Source organism: Colius striatus, chromosome 4 (genome assembly GCF_028858725.1).
Source record: "Colius striatus isolate bColStr4 chromosome 4, bColStr4.1.hap1, whole genome shotgun sequence".
In the NCBI taxonomy this organism is placed as follows: Eukaryota; Metazoa; Chordata; class Aves; order Coliiformes; family Coliidae; genus Colius; species Colius striatus.
In genome coordinates this window covers 15,483,448-15,506,454 of record NC_084762.1, presented here as the reverse complement: position 1 = coordinate 15,506,454, position 23,007 = coordinate 15,483,448, and the positions used below count along the sequence as shown (strand labels likewise).

Below are 23,007 nucleotides of genomic sequence, written 5' to 3'. Positions count from 1 at the left end.
TCTTTTTCTTCAGGCAGAAAACTGATGCCTATGTCTAGCCCAGGATGGAGTGGAATGTCTTCATATGCTGGTCTGAGGGGTTTTTTTCTTGTTTGAAAATAACAGAAAATTGTAATACTCTATTTCAATTTAATGATTCCAGGGGCATGTGTGCATTCATAAAAATGAGATCTATCCTCAGTAGATGTTTTTTAATATGTGTCCTCTTGCACATGAAGAGGATGATATGGATCAAGTAGGTGAAATTTTCAGTCAAGAGACACCACTTGGTTCCCTTACACTGCTGCATAGTAAGAAATTTGAATTCATATTGCTAGTTCTGGTTCAGTACTAATATTCAGCTACTGTAGCTTAAGCCATCTGATCTACAGTGTCCTCCTCTTTAGAAAGTCTTCTGCATTCCTTCTGATTTTCTTAGGCATAGGTAACATATTTGTACCTGACAGAAATAGCCCCCACACAAAGCAAAAGAAAGCACAAGTGTCACCTTCTGCTTCTGAACTTGAACTTCCCAATCAGTTCAGCTTTAATTCTCTAAAGGAAAGTCAAAGCTCTGCCTTTTCAACATCTGTTACGAAGTTTGCGTGTCCAGGAAATTACTGCCCATTTCTGGATGGCTCTGAGTTACCCAGTCTTCCACCTGTGCACAGATGCATATGGAATCATTGCCTATCTCCAGTTCATATGGCTGCACCAAATACTTAATTTTAAAACATAAATATAATATTCAAGCAAAACTAGCTATTCTGGGTTTCAAAGCAGTAGTGGATAAATGCCACTTTAAAAGGCTTTCCTTCTTAAAACTCAAAAACCAAAAAGCATTGCAAACAGGCTCATCTTACAAGATTCCTGTGTCGATGTCTCAGAGAAGACCAAAAAGCATCTTTCACTGCAGCACTGGAAAATGTCAGTTTTATTCCATTTCTTGGCATAGAAAAGCAGTGCTGATGGATTTAAGAAAAAAAAATGGAAATGAAGTGTAATTTTAAATAGTAATTTGAATTCTAATTGTAAAAGAAACCCCAAAACATTCTCAAACTGGCACTTCATTGTAATATGCTGCTGCTGTTCCAGGCCAATTAATCCAAGTCAGTTACCTAATTACAATGAATAAAGGATATCATTACATGTTCCAAAGATCACAAATAGCTGGCATGAAGGTCTCATAATGAATACTAGGTCTAAGATGAATGTTTCCAGGGAGACAACCATCTTGACATGCGGGACATCTTGGAAACTACTTAAGATTAAAACTTTCTGGATGTTTGCAGTTCTGTTCCAAGCCATCCCCGCAATTTCATGACTAAGGTCAAGTAAATGCAAAAGACTAATGGTACATTTTCAAAACACAAAAGCAGATGAAGATGAAGAAACACATGTTTTTTTCCAGTGATAATCAAATTGAGAGTGGGCAAAGATCCTCCACAAAATATAGCAAAGCAAAGGGCAAATTACAATCTCATCACTCGAGCTGCAGAAGAAGGTTCCCTCTCCTTTACCCTATTGTATGAATTTCTGCCAGTAAGCACATCTTGCATTCCCTACATCATTAACCTTTGCCCCTCTATGGAAAATGTAGACAACCAAGGAGTTCATCTTGTCTCTTTTTGCTTCTCAAGTTGGAAATCTGCCCTGACAGAATGGTGGATTTCTTTGGCAGGATCCATATCTTGATACCTCAAAAATCTGGTCATATCTCTTAACTCTGAATGTGCTGGGGCACTAAGGGGGCTCAGCACATCCCCCAGGTTATTTTAAGAGGGTTGCAGTCTACACGTCGGTAATTGTGTTAGAGTGGACAGACATTGTCCTGTTATCCTAAGCCTCAGTCAAAGGGCTTTATACAGAGCACATCATGGCAAATTTTATCAACATTTTAAATGCCTCTTCTGCAGTAAAGGCTGGAGATTTCTGGAGTTGTTCTGTATGCTGCCCAAGGTTTGCACATGCTCTCAGATTTCAGAGGCTGATGGATTAACGAATACCTGCAGTAGTCACTCTGTTGTTATAGGTGCTATTTAAAATCAAATCCACTTTTCTCTTAAAATTGGCAGCTGCTCATTCCTTTCAGAAAAAGTTGTTGCATCCTGTGTTTGAATTAATTATAAATCCTGGTGTCTTCACGGTGCTGTATAAAAGGACTATTCTTATCAAACCTCTTTAATAGCATATCTGTAGAAAAGAATAAATGACTTCAGCTTGTTTCTATTAATTTCATTTTTTTATTACTTAAGTGAGTTACTTAGGTAAGTAATGCATATTTCCAGTTCATTTGATTACAATCCTTTATCCCAAGGAAGTCCTTTACAATGTACCTGATTTTTTATTTTCTAGATGACTTATGTGTGATATTAAATGCAAAAGTAGCCCTTGGTATTGAGGTAAGTGAAAACTTATATTGTATCGATGTCCTCTTGCAAGAAACAGAAAAAAACCACCATTGGATCTAGGTCACTGAAAACATTTCCCACAGAAAACCTGTTTGAGTACTTATTGCATTTGTTCAAAGGTCCTGACCAGAGATGTGTTTATATTAATATGTTCACAGTAAAGTGAGTCAGAGGAATTTCACATCTATATGTGTTCTTCAAGCGTCAACCTCCGGCAAAACAGGCTACAAGAGTTAGGTAAAAAAATTGTTGGTCACCTGGAGGGACTTGCAGAGAAAGGTGGAGTGGGAATTGAAAAACTTTTATGCTGAAGTGCAAGTGTGATCACAGAATCATAGAATAGTAGGGGTTAGAAGGGACCTTTAGAGATCATCTAGTCCAACTCCCCTGCAGAAGCAGGTCAACCTAGACCAGGTCACATAGGAACACGTCCAGGAGGGCCTTTTAAGACCTCCAAGGAAGGAGCCTCCACAACCCCTCTGGGCAGCCTGTGCCAGGGCTCCCTTACCTGAACAATAAAATAGTTTTTCTTCTGTTTAAATGGAACTATTTGTCTTCCAGCTTCATCCCATTACTCCCTGTACTGTGATAGATTCAATGGAAAACAGTGATGCCCAAACCCCCTGACATCCACCACTTATATAAATATTAATGAGATCGGCCCTCAGCCTCCTCTAAACTAAACAGCCCCAGTTCCTGTAGCCTTTCCTCATAAGGAAAATGATCTTATACAAGTAGCCAGTATGTGAAAGTAAAATGAAAATGTTGTACTGTGATAGACAACAAAACCCTTGCGAAAACAGAGTTCTTGTTGTCTGACAGAATAAAGTTCAGATAGTAACACTTTTTCAGCAAGAAACTTACTCTTGAAAAGTAAATTATATGTTGTAAAACTCAGTTGCTACGTACTTGCCAGGTACCTCACACCAAGGAAATAGAGCCAGGCTCAGCGAAGGTTCTTTAAAAGTCAACAATATGTGTTACAATATAAACTAAGCCCTCAGTCTCAAACTTAATTTTACCCTCCTTCACCCGAGTTCAACAGGTTCAGTCAGGAGCTTTTTCATCAATGTCATGGGAAGGGGAGTTCTTAGGAAAGCTTTGCTTGCTATCCAATCTTTCCCCTAAAGCTTTGCAAAATGGCTATTGTACAATTGTGTAGCAAAAAGCAGCCTCACCTACAATAAGTAGCTGGTTGTAGTCCACACAAAAGACAAACAGCCACAAATGAAGTGAAGGAAATGTTAAATTATATCATATTTGTGGGAAACTGTGATTTAAACAGACCCAGTATAATCCACTAACACAGGGAACTATGAACCTCAACTGGAGCTTGAGCTCGACTTCAATTTGGCATAGAGCCTCTATCAGAGGAAGGTATGGTGGTTTATAAATTCTGTCCTTTCCAGACAAGCCACAGTAAGTCTTTTCAGCCAGAAACAGGAGCAGCAAGTCCCCAGCTCAGTTCTCTTTCTGGATGCTGGCCTTCCTGCATATCTACTTCAGACTGGACACAAGTTTCCCTTCCCTTCTCTTTGCCTTCTCTGGGAAAAAATGAAGGGTCAACACTTTCTGCCCAGGTAACAGCCTATTAATTTACCACAGCATCTCCAAAATGAATTTGTTCATACATCATCTTCTAGTATGAATGTCAGGGTACTCAGAGACTTTGCACTTATAATTTATTAGAGAAGGGTAATTTTCATGGGTATAAAAATTATCTTGTCCTACTGACAGGTGCTTGAGAGTGGAAATTAGTGCAGTGATGATTGCAGAGAGAAATGAATATACTTCATTCAAGCAGGAAGCTGTTTCTGCAGCAATGAAAATATATGATCCATGAAAAGGTAAGTCTAGCTGTAATTTTTTTTATAACATCAGCAATTAACATTCATCTTCCTACTAAATATGTATGAGGAAGGACACAAATGGCAGAAATGGTACAGCTAAACCCACTTAGCATCCAATCTCAGACAAGAAAGGCACATAGACACACTGTTAATTCTCCTTCCTTAAGGCTTCTGACCTGAAGACGGCAGAAGAGAGGTCTACACTGTGCACAATGTGCTTAGAAATGCCCCAGAAGTGTACTTTGGTGCTCTGCCTGGACTCTGATGTAATCACAAGAGGTATCAGCTTTTGCAGAATGCTTCTTGGACTGAGAGCAGATTCCTCCTGTCAGATCTTCTGAGAAAGATGAGCCTGATCCAGTACCCCTGAATAGGCTGGGGACTAGCCAAAGGCCTTCTTTTCAGGTAATCGAATGAGAAAACCGAAATTAAAGATCTTTTTCCCTCAGAAAGTGGTTTTAATATTTAATGGCTTTATTTTGAAGGTTTTTTACCTCTCAGGGGGCTATTAGGAATGTCTCAAGCTTCTACATTGTTTAAAAATTCTACAACAGAATAATTCGAAGACTCTTGGCTTTGCCCTTTCTTGAGCACCTTCCAGACCTTAACTATAGATTTCCTCTGCTTTTGGGTGTTTTTAGTATTGTGTGTGTGTATGTTTTGGCTTTGAAAGAAAAGCAAGCTGTGAACTGAAGAGATAATATTAGTCTGTGGTCCTGAAAATAAAACTCGACTAGCTGGTGTTCATGTACAATACAACAAAAGTGTAAGAGAAAACTGGTACATTAGTGTGACCTTTTCCTTTATTTCCTCACATAGCATTTAAAACTAGGGTTTTTTTTAATTGTACTGTAAAGGTGCCATTGAGGAAGGTGACTTGTGAATTTCCTGCTGGAAACAGGAAGCAGATTTGTGATTTTAGTTAGACTTTCTGAACGTGTACAACTGAGTTTTAATTGAAAAGTCCCGTTTTCTTTATCCCATGTTGACAGGGATAATTATTGTCTTTCTGATTGCAAATCCCTTTGAAACATGATTGTAATACTGTGTCTTTTTTCAGTAATCAGTTCAACCCAGTAAATATGTTAGAGAGGCTTTTAGTAATCCTTGTCCTGCTTGTCAAACAATAAAGCAGATACATGTTTACTTAATAGATCTATTAATGTGTTACTGTAATTTGCATGTTCCTCTAGAGGGCTCTTAGTAAAATAAATTCATTCCTAACCTAGACTGTGCTAATCTGTGGTGAGCTTAACATCAGAAATAAAGGACATCTATTCTTCATCTCAATCTTCAGGCTGTAGAACAGCTGAATAGGGACTAAGAGTTATTTCCCTGAGATAGGGCAGTGACCTTTCTGGCTTTGTGGTTGTGAGGGCATTGCTTGAACAGATACTCACGCGACAGATCCTCAGAAGTGGTTGGCAGTTTATTATCAGACCTCTGTTTATTCCGAGTGCTGATCTGCAAAGATGCTAACGGCTTTGTGTATCATGCCCAAAGTTGCTTTGACTGATGCTTTATTTTGAAAGAGGTGGGAGGAAGGGAAAAAAGGGAAAGGCAGAAGTGAGGTTTTATGTTTGTTTTGAAGCACAGATGAAGTGTTGTTGAAATGCTGCAATGAAAACATGGTGTGGTGTTGCACCAGGCAGAGTTCAAGTCATCCTTTCCTCATTCAGAACAGCATAGAAAAGGGGGACAGATTTGACAGTAAATTTTGCATAGCACATGATATTTCTGTAAGGATCTTCTTTTAGGACAAGTAAATGATACACAATTACATTGCCCAAAGCAACGGGCCCAGACTTCCTAAATCTCACAATGTAATTTGGGATGATTTCTTTAAAACTGTTCCCCCCTTCAACTTTTAAAGAAAGTGCCACAAACAGCTTGGGTAAAAAGGAATTCCCTTGATCTACATGTCTCTGGAGGGGCTGCAAGTCCTGTAGCATTTCTGTCAGGAGATAGGTTCCTGAGGAAGAAGTTTGCAAGAACTGCCCCATGGGACAGCAGGCAAGTAATGGGGTTGTGGATCTGGAATTCTGAGCCAAGAAAGTGATTTGATTCAATGTTACAAATAAAGCCCATATGTATCCTTCCTCTTGTAGTCAGGAACACTGAAATACCAAACAGAAATATGGGCCAGACAACTGGCTCAGCAACACCAAGTACTCCCCTCTGTTTCTTCCCTCCAGCTATCCTGAGAAGGTTCTCTGCCTCATTGCATTGTCATGTATGGCCGAGGACCTTCCCATTTACACTGTTACTCCCTTCAGAAGCAACTGGAGCACTAGAGAGATGATGGGAAGACTGCATCCCTGGGACTGTGCTGAAATGGGAGCGCAAGCACATCCCAGCAGTGAGAGAAGCTAATGCAGGACAGGCCCGAGTGAGAGTGGGGAGAAATCACCCTGGTGACAGCCGTGGCTCTGAAGGGCTGTGCTGTCTTGTCAGGCCCTAGATATCTAAGCCCCCAGGAAACACTCAGGACAGCTTCAAGAACGGTGATGGGACAAGGACAGGTAACAGTCCCTCCCTGCTAATGCTTCCTGCTCACACTTCACTGCTACAGCCTGGGCTCTTCCTACAGGCTGCAGTCCTTTGGGATGAACCTGCTCTAGGGTGGACTCTTCATGGGCTGCAGCTTCCCTCATGGCACGTCCACCTACCCCAGTCCTGGGGCCACAGAGACCTCTCTGCCGGGGTGCCTGGAGCCGCTCCTGCCTTCCTCCTGCTCTCCCCTCAGGAGATGCAAAGAACATTTCTCACTTAAAAAAACCACAAAAGAACTTTACACAAGCAGTACATGATCTGACTCCATACTGTTGCTGTGTGCATCATCTTCAAGAAGCATTAAGGACCCTGGATCCACGGCTAGTCAGATCTTTGGGACAGAACGCATAGGCACAAAAATAATGGGTCTACAGGCATGGAATTTACTCTTTTGAAAGAAATACTTTAAAATAATTATATATTTACAATCTATAATACATCAGCAGCAGAAATAGTAAAAAACTGTAAAAGTGCAGAAAGTCTCTGTAGAGCAAATATTAAGGTTAACAAATCAACCTGTTTCAGAAGAAATTACAAGCACAATTTATTCATGATAAAAGACAATATTCTAGGTGGCACTTTCTCTTTTCTATTTCAGTTTCATTCTCAAATAAATCCTGTGGGTTTTTGCTTTCCTGTGGTAGTGGTAGTTTTCTCTATATCCAGACTGTTTTCTAATTTAAATGGTTCTAAACCTGTTATTTTTCCAAATAGCTGTACTGAAACAAGCACAAACCTGGTACAGGAGGTTTTGCTGCTGACTTCAGTGAAATTAAATCTTTGTTTCTGAAGAAAAAAATCAAATCAGCTCCTTACAGGATTCAACAGATAAAGGCACAAACATGCACATAAATGTTATCCTCAAAAATATGCAAAAGTTAAAATACCAAGCCAATGTCTGTACCCTAGGGACATTATCTGAGTCACCAATGTAATACTTTCAGGCAAAATTAATGCAGTAAGAATATAAATACAAATGGTATTCTGTGGATGGGGCAGAAACCATAAGCTGCCCTAGAGAAATGATCAGGAGCTGCCTGGTCATCTCAAGCAGAGCAGTTAAGAAAGATCATCTATGTAAACCTAATGTCTTAATGAAATTATTATATTGTAAAAGGTACAATGTGATTCAGGAACACGTCTGCTACTCACCAAACTCCATCAAAAAAAGTTGAATTACATAAAATAAACTGATTTCTCTGAAGTTAAATATATAATTCTGGTTTTTTACAGACACTTAAAGAAATGGAGTGAAAAAATACATTTTATTGACAAGAAATAGTTTCTCTTGCACCAATTTTAGGAACCAAGACAGTAAAAATAATAATCACTGAACTAATCTGAACAAAGCCAAACAGGTAACAGTTCAGCTGCAGCTGACTTGGGAGAAAGCAATGCAATTGAAACTAGCTCTTGGTCAGCTTGGGTTCTAGTGCCACCTGCTGAAATAACAGCATTTTTCCCCTTGCAACCATAGCTGGTATGTAATTTGAACTAATCCACTGCATTAGAGAAAAACACATGAAGAAAGGTCACAAAGAAGACGAGGTGCTTGAGTAATCCAAGTGCACATCCAGAGTGCCATACACTGAACCCAGTAAACTGAGAACCTTCTCTTGAATGACGTCAACCTGCTCTGAAGGGCAATACTCATCCAAACTTGATCTGAATCAAGGAATTGAAAAAAGCATGAGAGAGTATAGGCATCACCACCATCACCACATTTTGTATTCGTACAATGCTCTGTGTCTAGGCTGAAGCTACTTTCAAACTGTGCTGAGTTCTGCCTCCCCCTATCCCTTCAAAGCGCAGTGCTGTGCTCCTCACTGCTTTCAAGGTAACAGTTTGCCTAAAGTTGAATACAAAGTTTGGAGCAGATTGGGAACGTTACCTGTTCATCCTTCCAATTCCTGACTCAGACACAGAACACATTGGCAGTTAAAGTTCAAGCCAACGATCTAATTAAAGGACTAGTAGAAAGTTAAGATTCAAAAATTCCAGTGCTACTGGTAAAAGAGGTGGTAAAACTTGAGAAACAAATCATCATGATCCTTGAGATATACCAGTATTTACCATACCTATTAATGACCTGCAAACCAACACTAGCAAAAAAGCAGAGCTGCCACTTGGATTTTGTACCTGTCAAGATCTATATAAACGATTCTGCATTTTCTCTGCAACAGTAAATGATAACCCTGCAGCTGGCCCAGGAAATACAGCTTTCTTTTTTTGTAGGTATTAACCATACTATTTCTTATTGAGAAAAGCAATTTCATGTCATCTTCCGCTATTGTTCCCTGGCCTTTAAGGGCACACTTAATATTTTTGAAGTGATTAAATCACAACAATTTGTCCACAGATATACTGTGCTCTTCTAATTAAATTTCCCAGGACAGATCTTTGGTTTTCCCAGGTCCTCGGCCTCAAACTCCATCCTGTTCTCCCCCAAAAAATACCTTTAGAAGCCCTGGAAGCATAACTTTTACCCCATACAAAGCTATACTAGAGCTTTATAGGCTAAAAGGGATTTGTATTCTATTGGATGAAAACCACTGCCATCAGAAGTTTCACTGAAAACAGAAATCCCCTCTGTAGTACAATAAACCCTAGAACGAGGGAACGAGTTGTGATTTCAACCCATGCAGGCCTATCCAAGCCATCTTTGCTCCAATTACCACAAGTAATAAAAGCAGTGGAGATTTATGAACCCCAGTAACAGCTAGGCATCTCAACACACTCAGAGCCTCATCACAGGCTTTATATAGCCTGTGCTGAAGCTCATGAAAGCCATCATGTTTTCACTGCTTTTGAAAGTAAAACTGTCCGTCGGAGCAGAACCTTCCCTTAGCTGCACAGATACTGTCACTGTCTTAAGCTCAACACTGTCAGTTTTCACTACATTGTAAGGCTTCCTCTTTAAGACAGAATTTAAGACGTGTCAATCAGTGCTGCATTAATAGAATTATTTGGCCCTATAAGCTTAGTGTGAGTGTTTCAAAGCAAAGGCAGCAACATGGTCTTACCGAGCGACCGTCACCAGTGTGGGCTTAGGCATGTCTTTCAGCAGAACTTTAACGGACTGTATGAGGCCTTCGATCTCCTCCTCAGTGCTAACGTGGTGAGGAAGCTCCACATAATCACAGGTCAGACCAGCCTGATGGACCTACATGTAAATTAAATAGAGATTTAGTTCTGTTGATAAATTATTGAGACAGCTTATCTGTATAAAAAGTTTCTAAAATACCAGCACTAACCAAGGATGTAACTTACGTCTCCTCAGGCACTAAGAGTTGGTTTTTTTCCCCCCAAGTTGTTCTTTAAACAAAAAGAATAACATTCCAGAGGTTGCATGGACTGTTGCAACCTCCTATGAATTCAGAGTATTCTGCAGCCCTTGAAGATAATAGGTTTGATCTTTTACAAATAGGTACCTTAAGTCCTACAAAGTACATCAACAGATCCTGGTGAAGTGAAACCTTTCCTCACATGACAGCCTAAGATGTCACTGTCCTGAAAGATCACATTAATTCTGCCTAAATATAGAGAAGCAGAGCAGAATTTTAGAAGCTTTAGAAAGGCAAGCTGGCATAAGCAATTTCACTAAGTATTAAATCAAGTAATAAGTCTGAAATCATAGAATCAAAGAATGATTTGGGTTGGATGGGACCATAAAGATCACCTTGATCCAATTCCCCTGCTATGGGCAGGGACACCTTCCACTGCATCAGGTTGCTCCAAATCCCATCCAACGCTGCCAGGGATGGGGCATCCATCACTCTGGGCAACCTGTGCTAGTGCCTCATCATCCTCAGAGTAAAGAACTTCTTCCTAATATCTAAATCTATTCACTTTCAGTCTGAAGCCATTACCCTTTCCCTTCCTTTGAAGCTATGCTTTTTGAAATTGTCTACTTTTTGATCTTTCACCTAGTCACTTACCATTTCGTAGTCTGGGCTTTCCATCCTGGTTTTCAAACTGTGAACTAGTTCAACAAGTGGCTTCATTCTGGGGTTAAAACAAACCCAAAACTTGTTACATGAACAGTTGCAAACACACATATTAAAGCAGTTAAAAAGAGAGAAAGGAAGAAAAATAAAAATGGAAGAAAGTAGAAGTTATCATGAGCCTGGACTTGAAAATGAAATTTGCCTCTCTTGCACCCAAGAAAAATTGAAGTTTTCAGTATTACTGTTCTGCTTCACCAGGTCTTAGGAAGCCCCTATACTCCTACCTGCCTCTGGCAAGACCTCTGCACTTCTTTTAGGGTGGACCTGGAGAGAAGTTGTTGTAGCTGAAAGTCCTATGAAGTTGACAGGAAATGCTTGTCACCACTATTACACAAGTCTGGCGGTAACTGCTGCATTTGATGGGGAAAATGAGTGACTTTCATACTACACAAAAGCTCAGAATTTTGCTGTTTCTTTTCAGCTGAAAACATTTAGTTTAAAATCAAAGTGGATGCTGTTGAGATGTTTTGTGGACACTTGCTCAGGTACAGCCTTTGACTCACTTCCATTTTCCACAGAAAGTTGACTCTTCAGGAGCACCAAATTTGTTGCTTTTTTGAGAACTCTGCTTCACACAGATGACTAAATTTTTAGTCATCAAATGTGCCTCCTTCCACAAACAGAATCTCCACGAAGCTGTACAAGGCTGATCTTGGAAGGTTTACTGTGGCATTGAAGACAGTAGACTGCCTTTCTGCTTGTTCTGTCTCCTACTCCTCCTCTCCAACTAAAGGAAAAATGGTAGCCTTGCACATGGTCTATCCAGTCACACTCTTTTTCTGTTAGGAAAGTGCTGGCATAAGCAGTTCTCAAACTACTGTTTGCATTTTAAGCCATTTAGAAATGTCCTACCCAGGGTAGGAAGCCCACTTCTGTAGGGTCTCTTCATCATCACTGTCACACAAATCTGCAAATGCTGCTTCCAGATCTTCTAGTTGATGAACACGGTTTTCAACACAATCCAGCAAACCTTCCTTTACATAAGCAAATATAAAAGTATGTTAGGAAAAAAAAAGAGAGGTAAGAATATCATAGCTTATCCTATCATTTAAATTCTGAAAAGATTGATATAGTGCAAGTGGGGAATCAGAAACAACTGATTCATTACTACAAAACATCTTTTCAAGATCAGAATGACTGCCTGCAGAAGCTGTTATATCTTCAGAATAAATCACCTCTTTGCTCTGCCTTTCCCACAACAACAACAAAAGAAAGCTACAGCTACATTCTGCCAGAACACACTGGGGAGAACTAAGAAACTGTGTGTGACTAATTGTTAGATTTGTTTCTATAGCACTGAAGTGCTCAGGTGAGTACAAGTTTCACATTTTTACAAAGAAAAGAGAATTTCATTTGTTATCTTGGTTTTGGGGTTTTTTAAAAAAGAATATTACTAAATCAAATGCATTTTCAGCAAAACAAAACAAAATTTGATGTTTTGAAGTTCTTTCAACTCTACATGACTGAAAAGACATGGAATTAACTTAAAATGCGAGTTACTGCTCCGATCCTGCAAAAGGTTTATCTCCTTTCTTTAAAAGCTCAGAACACATAAACAAGAAGTCTTCCTGAAGTGAGGCTACATACATGAATGCAGTTGGGCATGCAAACATTTGCAGAAAGAGATTTTATAAAACATATTAAATGAAAAGCAATACTTGGCATATTTGGTATTAAAATGCTCAGTGCACTGGTGTGTGAAAGAATTAAGAAATGCTGTGGAAGGAAATGAAGTTGGTGAAGGGTCTGGAGCACAAGTCTTATGAGGAACAGCTGAAGGAACTAGGTGTTTAGCCTGGAGGAGGCTGAGAAGAGACAAGATCACTCTCTACAGGCACCTGAAAGGAGGTTGTGGCTGGCAAGGTTCAGTCTCTTCTCCAAAACAGCACATGAGATGAGAGCAAACAGCCTCAAGTTGCACCAGGTGAGGTTTAGATTGGACATTAGGAAGAACTTCTTCATCTAGTGGGTTGTTTGACATTGGCATAGGCTGCCCAGGGAGGTGGTGGAATCACCATCCCTGGAGATTTTTTAAAAGACACACAGGTGAGGTGCTGAGGGACGTGATTTAGTGATGGGCTTGACAGTGTGAGGTTAGTGGTTGGACTTAATGGTCTTAAAGGTCTTTTCCAACCAAAACAATTCTATGCTTCTATAAATACAGTCACAATTAAGAATATAACAATTCTCTCTTAGGATTCTACTTGCTGTATTGGTGCTTCTTTTGGCTAGTGACGTCATATTTCATTTCGTTTTTAAGAGGAGCTGAGGGGGTATCAATAATTTATGAAGTACAGCTTGATGAACTTATCCTGGGGTACAAATATGATGTTTTTCTAAGCACCATCAGTAACTAACCTTAAAAAACACATCTGATCCCCCTCTATGCTACTTAAAAAACAAAACCAGACAAACCCCACCAAAAGAACATGTGATACCACCTTGCAGTATGACAGAAATGTAACTGTACTCTGGAACTTTTCAGGGACTTAGACATCTAAGATATTTTCTGAAACTTTGAAAAACATGAAGTTCACCAGTATTCTACCTTTGTGAAACCTTTTAAAATTATTGTCTCACTATAAACTCATTCATGGATCTGGTCTTGTCTTGTTCAGTTCTACACCTATCCGTTACTCACTGTGTGCTAACTATTTCAGTTGCCTCCTACACATTTGTTGGCTTTTGTAAATAATCTACACCCTGCAATCATGTTGGGAACTTGAACCAGAAGAGTTTACCTCCTTCACACTGAACTACCTTTTAAATAGGTAACTGGTTTTATTGCTGATTGACTAAGAAATATGAAGATCAGTCATCAGTCATCATCTTCCACATATCTCAATTTCTTTATACATACTTATTAATTAGGATTCACTAATCCACGATAAGTATAAGTGTTGAATTTCTCTGTAACAGTGTTGAGAGAGATTACAAAAGCAAAGACAAGATCTTGGTTAGAAATTACTTGGTGTGGTTACCATTAACGTGGTTGTATCCGTGGTTTGGGCTCAGGGCTGAATGACTATTTTGGCAGGTACAGCAGGCTGACATTTCCATGATTCAGAAGCATAATCAGCATACAATGAAAAGTATGTTACAGTGGCATAACACCACCTTTTCCACATCAAAATAAATAGGTAAAATACTCAGCACAGTTCAATCAGAGCATAGCAACTATGGCAAGAAAGGGGAGAACCTGGATGGAAGGAAAAAAAAAACCCACCAACCCATGAAAAAGAATCCTGAAACAACCAAAAAACGCCCAAACCAAAGCCCTGTTGAGCCATAAAAAGATTGCACATGACTATGTTTTCATTTCTTCCCTGTCAATTACTACTTGTTTATAGAAATTAATTTTCACATTTCATGCCAAATATTTATGCAGTTCCCATGTTTAACCAAAGTGTTTAATGGGAAAGAACTCGCTGCTGATTAGCATTCAGTATGTTGCATAGCTTAATTGGAGACCACTTCATTAAGCAGCTCTCATAGGTTCTTTCCTTGTCATAACTCATTTTTATTGGGTAAATCAAAAGCATCCTTCCCTCATGCATCCCACAAGGAAATATCATACCTCTGTTACATTTCTATGAGGCTTCTTGAAATTGTACAACTCTTGCAAAAGCTCATACTCTGCCTTTGAAAAGAAAAAAAAGAGGCAAAAAATTAGGCTCTTTAAATAAGGAATAAAATCCTCAAAGCCTTCCTTCTTCAAAAAAAAACCTAATCACTAATATCATTCCTCTACTCCAATACTACAGACAACTCCCTATAAAGGCAGGTGAGGAAGAGGCTATGAGCCTTGAGAAAGCTTCATGGCCTCAGCTAAACATTTTTGTAATTTCTTAACTTCAAACCTGACTTCAAAAATACAGCTTTAAAAGTTGAAAATGTACAGCCTGTTAGTTAAAGTCTCTGAAATTATACATTTTGCTGAACTATGGTCCCAATGAGATGCTGAGTAAAAGTGAGATAGCACCTGTAGGCAGAGAGAACCGACAGGAGAGTATGATTAGAAAAGATAACCAGACAGATAAAGGCTTCAGGCTGGTTGATCAAATTCACAAGTAAACTACTAAAGGGGCTTGTCAGTCCTATTCCTTAATAATATTCAGGTTTAATTAATCAAGGATAAACAGATCTCATCATTTATTTACGAGCATTCGAAAGGTGAACACTCATTAATTTTTCAGGAGTAGAGGGAGAAAGAAAGGACAGACCAGTCAATCTTTTATATTTTAGACTTTTTTGTTGGGAATACAATCCTCTTCTATATGGGGAACCATATTTGCTTTTTAGCTTTTCCTTGTACTTTTACATTTGAAGTGTTAATTCGTGAAAAACTTTTGGATGGAATTATAGTCATTTAAAATAGAGGGAACCTTGTCAAGAAATAGTAACTCAATGAAATTGTTACATCAAAGAAGTACACTGGGTGCTCTGCACAAGTCCACTTTTGAAAGTTGTTTGTAGAGTTGAGAACCTATCATAGCACAAAACCAAAAAAGGCACAAAAAAGAAAGTCACTTCCCCTACACATCATCACTAACTACCCCCAAAACAAACAAGCAAGCAAACAAATACCAAACCCAAACTCTTCCATTTCTTAATTCAGAATATATTTTACCTACCTATCAATATCTAGGTATTGAATTTTATTCTTATATGGCAAGATCCCCATGGTGATTTGCCTTTTCTGTATGCTTCTCTTTGTGATTCAGAACAACTGGCACTGCACATTGTCTGAAGACATTCTGATCGTAAATACTGAACGTCAGAAGCTAAGAGTGGTCAGGGACACTATATTCACTTCTTCACAGTGAACAAGGAAGTAGTAGTCTTGCTGAAACTCAAAGATGTCAGATGTTCTCCAGCACAGGCTGAAGTTAAAACAGTGTTAAAGAGAGATTTAAATACTAAAACCTAACAGGATGGTGCAGTAGAATTTGTAAACCTACATGCCACATCAAATTTTCAGGGTAGATTAGTTAGCTCCTAAAAATCCTGTTCACAGCAAGAAAAATGCTAACTGCTTTGCACCTGGGAGGATCTACATATTTACAGCTTTATACTTTGAGCTACTTTTGCTGTGCAGACAAGTTACAAATGGAATACAAGGCAGAGTCTTAAGCCCAGAGCCACAGCATCAGAGATGACAGCTGCTTGCTCACTCTTATGCTCACTAGTCCAGATAAAGGAAAGGAGATTGACAGCTTCTCATCAGGACAAGTTACCACTCTTTGGGGGTAAAAAACGATACTACCTGTCATCCCTCTCTGAATCTTGCTGTGGTATTTGGAACATTGCCTTTGGAAACTCGAGTACAACTTTTACGTCCTAAACAATAAGAAGTGAACCACACACGGTTGAGCTTGAATGCGCACTCAACACCTATTCCAAATACAAGGATCTACTCCTATTAGGTTGTTGCACTTCCTTAAGAGTGTGTGCTTCATTAAACATCTCTCCTTCAAATACCACCATGACTCAATCACAACCAGTTGATCTAATTTAACTTAGATGAAAGCTTCTCCATAGATGTAAATGTTAGGGCTGGTGTTAGGGCTTAACCATTCTGTGAATGGCTAAGACTCCTCTCTGTTCTCATGCTTACCTGTGTGTACATCTCTTTGAACGGATTTTTAACTGAAAAAAAATCTAAGTCAATATCTAAAACATATGCATCCCCTTTCTGCAGTACTTGGCAGACATCTTTAGCAACTTCCCTTATTGGACATTCACTTTGCCTGAGAGAGTTTGAAGCTGAACCCTCTGACAATGTTTCTGCCTTGCCTGAGGCATTTGCATTTTGTACTTCCTTTTTCTTCACAGTCGGGGTGCTGTGATCAAGGTTTCCAGGAGGCTGAGATGAAGAGGCAGCAGCGGTGCTTGCTGTGTCATGTGTATTTAGCTTCAGTCTCTTAGCAGGTGCTACTTGGTCATTTCCTTCCTGGCTGTTCGATGCTTCAGTAGGGTTAATGAGAATGACGTGTAAATTTAAAGGCTTCTGGTTTTCCAGCTGATCAGCAGGGACATAAAGACCATCACTTAAAAAGTAATGATCTGTACCTGTAACTCTACAATTGACAATAACTCATAGTTAATAAAACATCTTTGCAAAGAGCTTAGGAAAAGGCACGTACATTTAAGGGACTCTGAGAAGAATGAATAGATGATTGATGGGCAACAAAAGCAATAAAACTGTGTACACAAATTATCCATTTTAATCTGCAGGTTTTTAAATTGAAGCTTTTTATACTTCTCTAATACAGAATCAATATATTAAAATTCACTCTCTATTTTTTATGACAGCCCTACAAAGTTTTTAATCGATGAGAAAAGGATTCTACATTATATGCCACTAAGATTAATTTGCCATTGAATTGCATTTTAAAGACACTCAGAATTTAACAAGATATTGTCAATACTATGGCATGTAAGACTGCAGAGCTATGGATGTTTTGTCTTTGATATTGATTTAGTAGAAGGAAAACGTTATGAATTAACAGACAGCATTTAACTTCTCTTTACCACTGATATAGGTTCCCTGTTCTGAGTCAGGCAGAGTAGGTAGCTCAAGAAGGATTAAATGGAATCAACTTGATTAAAAACAAACATGCAAATAACAACATTAAAAACTCCACTTACAGCGAAAACTTAAAAATATTATTTTCCAGACATATTTCAGTATATTAAACCTCAACTATCACAAATGTAGATTAAATAAGAAGCTTAATAAGTGTGAACTTCTGCTCACTTGCGCTAAGGCCTCATTTGATTGCAGGGTATCATCACCGATCAGCCATGAAGACAATTTCATGAGCAGTAGAAATTTGAAGCTTAGTTCCCTCATGTCTTGTGGCTGGATTATCCTAAGCCTGCTATGGTGACAGCCTGGATCACAACTTCATCTTGTTGATGGGGCATTCACATGGCCTCTTCTGAGAAATTCTCCAAGGTTCAACACAAGCTCACGCTACAGCCTTTCCTTTACTCAGGCACTAAGGTAACTATTACCTATCCAGCCATCTGTTGCCAACAAATCTTTAGGAAGTTCATATTTCTGTGATTCTTTCCCTTTCTTCCTATGTGATTTCTGTAAGCCTGGATCCTGAAGAAAATATGACCTCAGTGCCTTCAAAATACATATTGAAATGTTGTTTTCAAGGTTGTTAAGGCAACCAGAGGATCTGTGGGAGAACTATTCAGCCATCATGAAGTATTTCTATATGTTTGCTAGTTCTTATGGTTAAATGTAACTGAAAGCATTAGCTTTTGTCTTCTTATTTAGGTTTACTTTACACTTCAGATTTAGAAATGTAGAGCTACTGTGCTTTTAGGTGGTAAAACAAAGCCCTTCTCTGCCGTCTTCTGTCTTTCTTCAAAAGACTTCTTTTGATATGCTGGCAAGAGATGTGATCTGTAACTAGTCACTATATAAAATCACTATGTAGTGGGTATAGTGAATGTAAAATTGTCATTGACTGCACCCTGCTGAAATTATGAGAGGCTGTCACTGGAAGTCCAATCACAGAATGATTAAGACTGGATGAGAGACATCTGAAAGTCTCGTGTTAATCACTTGATTTGAATCAGAACAAAGCGAGATGAGGCTGTCCAGGGCCTATGCAGTGGGGAGAGGGGAGAGGAGGGGAGAGGAGGGGAGAGGAGGGGAGAGGAGGGGAGAGGAGGGGAGAGGAGGGGAGAGGAGGGGAGAGGAGGGGAGAGGAGGGGAGAGGAGGGGAGAGGAGGGGAGAGGAGGGGAGAGGAGGGGAGCAGAAGGAACTGGGTCAGTTTTGTCCTAATAAAGGAGAACTGAGGAGGATCCAATTGCTGCCCTCTGTTACCTAAATCCGCTGTTAAAAAGTACTGCTTTTTGAGAGTTTGACTTTAATGAAGAGAACTAATTCAAAACTTGAATAGTTGAAATGAAATGCAAATAGTGATAATGACCTGTAACAAGACAAATTTAAGGCACAATTTTGACTGTATCCACTCACACAAACAATCAGTCACATTAGGTCCTAACGAACTCACAAACACAAATTAAATTTTCTTCTTTATCCAAGAAGACAAAAACAACACCCATGAAAAGCTACTGAGATAGTGTTTATACTATTAGCATATGAGAGCAGAGGATTTACCTGATTGTTGTCGTTGACATGTCTTTCCCAATTAAAAAATGGTGTTTTCCTTCAGAGATCTGCTGAGCCCACGGTGGGTGAAGCCATACTACTTGAGAAATATGGCCAGCATAAACAGCAGGCATAATCCAGTTCTCAATACTTAATTCACTGTAATGAATGGAGAAATACTGGAGATAATGCTGTTACCTTCTCTGCAAGTAAAACATGGTCAGGAACACAACAACTATCTTCCACATCTTGACAGCACTCATGCAAATCATCTGAAATTAGTACTCTCTGTAGTTTTCACATGATGAAAGAAACAAAAAAGGAGAAATCTTTACTTATAAGACAGACCAAAAATGTCCACAGTAGAATTTTTAAAGTTAGGATTATAGAGTGCAATCAGCTTCATTCTTAGTATGGCACTTTGATTATAAACTACATGGATTTGTTGGCCTTTTTCTCCTGATACTTCACACAGAAGTACAAGAAACAGCATCAACATTGCTTTAAATAACTTCAAACTAACTTTAAATCATTTAAATAACTTTAAATTACTCAAGGGAGTAATTTTACTGCAAACTGGTCTAAGTAGATATTAAATATAATCTCAGGTAATTAAAGTGAGTCAATCAGCACCTACAGAATAGCAACTTTCTTGATTTTTTTTTTTTAGGTATATGATGTAGCCCACAAAACTTTGTACTCATCAAAAAAGACCTTCTTTGTTCGTACATCCTACACAATCACACCGATATTCACTGTAAATCAAAGACAGCAGGAAACACACAGAGAATTCTGACAAAATACCTAGAACTTACCTAAAAAGAGCTTCTTTGTCATATACAGTGTCTGCAGGCATATTCACAGGAATGAGAAGGTCTGGATGGGAATCGAGATGAACAAAGCTGATGTTACTGGCAGGAAGATGCTTTGAACCAATGGCACGATAGATGAAAGGCAGCACCTAAAACAACACAAATATTTCCACTGGAACCAGCGAGATAAAAAAATGCAATGGCTTTAACACTAGTGGCACTCTTATCCCTTTAGAATTTGTGTTAGAGGAAGGAAGAGATGGGAAACAACACAAAGCAGAACACCTACAGTAGAAAGACAGCTCATGAACTGTAGTTTTTATGAGCCAAACTTCTACACGTGAGAAGCTGGTGAAGAATCACAGCTGTACTCCCTCTCTCCTACACAGGAAGTCATTTGACTCAATTACTAGCTTTTTTCATGCCCTTTCTCTTCTGCACAACATCATCCCTGCATTGCCTTCTCCATGGTATTAAGCTTCCTCGCCATGCACAGGTACTACGTAGATAAAAACTCGTGTTTTCTAAGTTTATAAGTTAATTGGTAGAGACTGAAAACTGAGTCCACCATCATTTAAACTGCATCTGATCTTTTAAGATATCTCCCTTGAAAAAAGGGCTTAATTCCTAATTCCTACGTAATTTAGTGGCTGTAGTAAAGAGATATCCTTTCTCAATTGCCTAACTTTATCCCCTGTTGAAGGTCTTCAATCGAAGGCGGGGAAAACAGGAGATGAGAAAACTCATCAATTTACAGTGTCACAAACCCCTGCAGTGCAATAATTTGGGCTGGTAAAATAAAACAAAACTGCTGGCTGATTCATGATACCTCTTACACTGATTTACAGTGCATGGTGTCCCTCCCACAGTTAGGTAACAGAACAAATCCAGTAAGGACTGTGAAGCACAGTCCTATTGCACAGAGTACGTGAAGACTGTAAAAGGACTGAGCAACAAAAATTACACATGATCTCTACATTACAACAAAAACTGAGCTAACTTTTTGGCATAAAACTGAGGTGGCAAATCCAGTGTACTGCATGGGCACAGCCATAAAACAAGACTGACAGGTGAAGTCTGCACTGTATTCCATCTGTCTTAATAATTTCCTCAATTTCCTCACTATCTATGTGGCTGTATGTGCAGTTATATGAATACTGCTGCAATAGTAAATAAAACAAGGTTAAAACTAACAAGGGTTCCCTGATGCATGACTTAGCTTACTTTTCCCAAAGAAGTATATCTGGCCTACCTAACAACCTACAATCTGTAATGAAAGTTTCATCTCAGGTAAGTCTTACTACAAATCATGAAATTAGGAGAGGATCAAGAAAGACACTGGTGCTCGAGTGATAGTACTAGGGGTAATGGACATAAGCTGGAACGCAAAAAGTTCCTCTGAAGTTTAAGGAAAAATTTCTTTACTGTTCAGGTGAGGGAGCCCTGGCACAGGCTGCCCAGGCACGGTGTGGAGTCTCCTTCCTGGGAGGCTTTCAAAAGCTGCCTGGATGTGTTCCTGTGTGACCTGATCTAGGTGAACCTACTCTAGCAGGTGGTTGGACTAGATGATCTTTAGAGGTCCCTTCCAACCTCTACCATTCTGTGGCTCTGCAAATAGGATCTCCAACCTTCCAAGTTCTCTTGCTTTGGATTAAGAATAAAATCTCCTTTGCACCAGCTACTATTACTAAGCAAAATACGACATATCTAGTGACCCCTTGCCCTAGAGGAACATCAGTGTTAGCAAAGGACCATGTCTTCGTACAAGACAAACCAATAAATATATAGACACATACTGAAAGCACAGCATATACATTTAATACTAATAGACTTTGTTAATTGTAAACAGGAATATAAAGAGTAAAACAAAGACTTTGGTTACCACAGAAAAACAGCTATCACAGCATCACGTTTTTTAGTGAAACTTAGCAAAAATGACCTGTGTTAAGGTATGTACTTACAAGTTCAGAAAATAACATTTTTTTATGCTAAAATTTGCTGTTTTCAAATTGCTGTTTACACTGATAGTGTAAATATTTTTACCTCCACAAAGTCTTCATTCCCTCAGCAACCTTCGCTGAAGTCAGCAGGCTTCTGCACTGCTAGGTAGAGAATCTGCTACTTAGGACTAAGCTTACACTACTATAGACAAACCATATGGCAAATCAGAAGAAGCAGTTCAAAAGCAACTTCTTTTTTAGTTAAATAATTAAACAAGGGAGTGAAAAAGTAGAGGTCCAAATTCAACATTTTTATGTTGAAAAAATTATGTAACTTTTATGTTAAATGAAACATCACGTTTCCCAACTCGCTGTTGATACGTCATCCACTGTGTGCGGTTAGGATTTCAATGACTGCAGTGATGCCCAGCTAATTCCAACAGCAATACTTTTACCTATAGCAACTGTGATTCAAAGGAGGAATACAAAAAAAAACCCCCAGCAATAACTGACATCAAAATCTGATCACGGGATTAATTAACTTCAAACACGGAATGAGGAGGGAAACACAATCACTCTCTACAACTACCTGAAAGGAGGTTGTAGGGAGATGGGGGTTGGTCTCACCTCCCAAGTAATGAATGATAGGATATGAGGAAATTGTTTCAAGTTGCTGGAGATTAGGAAAAACTTCTTCACTGAAAGGGTTACTAGACACTGGCCTAGGCTGCACAGGGAGGTGGTGAAGTGGAGATACTTAAAAGATGAACACACGTGGTGCTGAGGGTCATGGCTTAGCAACATCAGGTTTGCGGTTGGACTTGATGATCTTAAAGGTCTTTTCCAACCAAACAATTCTTTGATTCACCGGAGCCCTGAATCCCATTTATGTTTCAGTAAGGAAACATAAGGCAGGTTTAACGCCTGTGCAGCCGAGGTGAGCCCGGTGGCACCGTGGGAAAGCGCTTCCTCCCGGGACGCGACCGGCGACAACAGCAGGAGTTCACAGCCACCTCCATTCGCTTCCGCCTACCACACCAAGCCTCCGTGCCGCAGGAAAAGAGCGGATGAAAGAAACAAGCCCTTCCTCACGCACCATCCCAGCGACTCCCCATTCCCCCGCCGCCCAAGCGCCGGGCACTCACGTCCTGGTGGTCCTCCACCACCCACACGGGCAACGCCGGGTAGGCCCGCAGGCAGCCCCCGCGGGACGGGGACCCGCTGGCAGCCGCCAGGACCTCGCCGTTCATGCCTCGGCAGCTAAGGACCGTGCGCGGCCCCGCGTCCCTGCGTGTGCCTCGGCGGGCGGTGCTTCCG

At 39.6% G+C, this 23,007-nt stretch overlaps 1 protein-coding gene across 2 annotated transcripts; it reads right to left on the bottom strand.

The window, feature by feature from the left end:
- Positions 1-1,725: 1,725 nt before the first annotated feature.
- On the bottom strand, positions 1,726-22,997 carry C4H5orf22 (chromosome 4 C5orf22 homolog). 2 transcript variants are annotated; one of them, XM_061995803.1, is made up of 9 exons: positions 22,836-22,997; positions 19,754-19,899; positions 18,948-19,097; positions 16,418-16,880; positions 14,378-14,440; positions 11,653-11,774; positions 10,732-10,798; positions 9,817-9,956; positions 1,726-2,172 (listed from the first exon to the last, which is right to left on the bottom strand). In XM_061995803.1, the coding sequence occupies exons 1-9, from the start codon at positions 22,938-22,940 to the stop codon at positions 2,151-2,153; spliced, it is 1,278 nt and encodes a 425-aa protein (XP_061851787.1). In that variant the 5' UTR covers positions 22,941-22,997; the 3' UTR covers positions 1,726-2,150. The 2 variants fall into 2 exon arrangements, with proteins under 2 accessions (XP_061851787.1, XP_061851786.1); XM_061995802.1 differs by lacking the exon at positions 1,726-2,172 and adding an exon at positions 7,237-8,458.
- Positions 22,998-23,007: the final 10 nt, after the last annotated feature.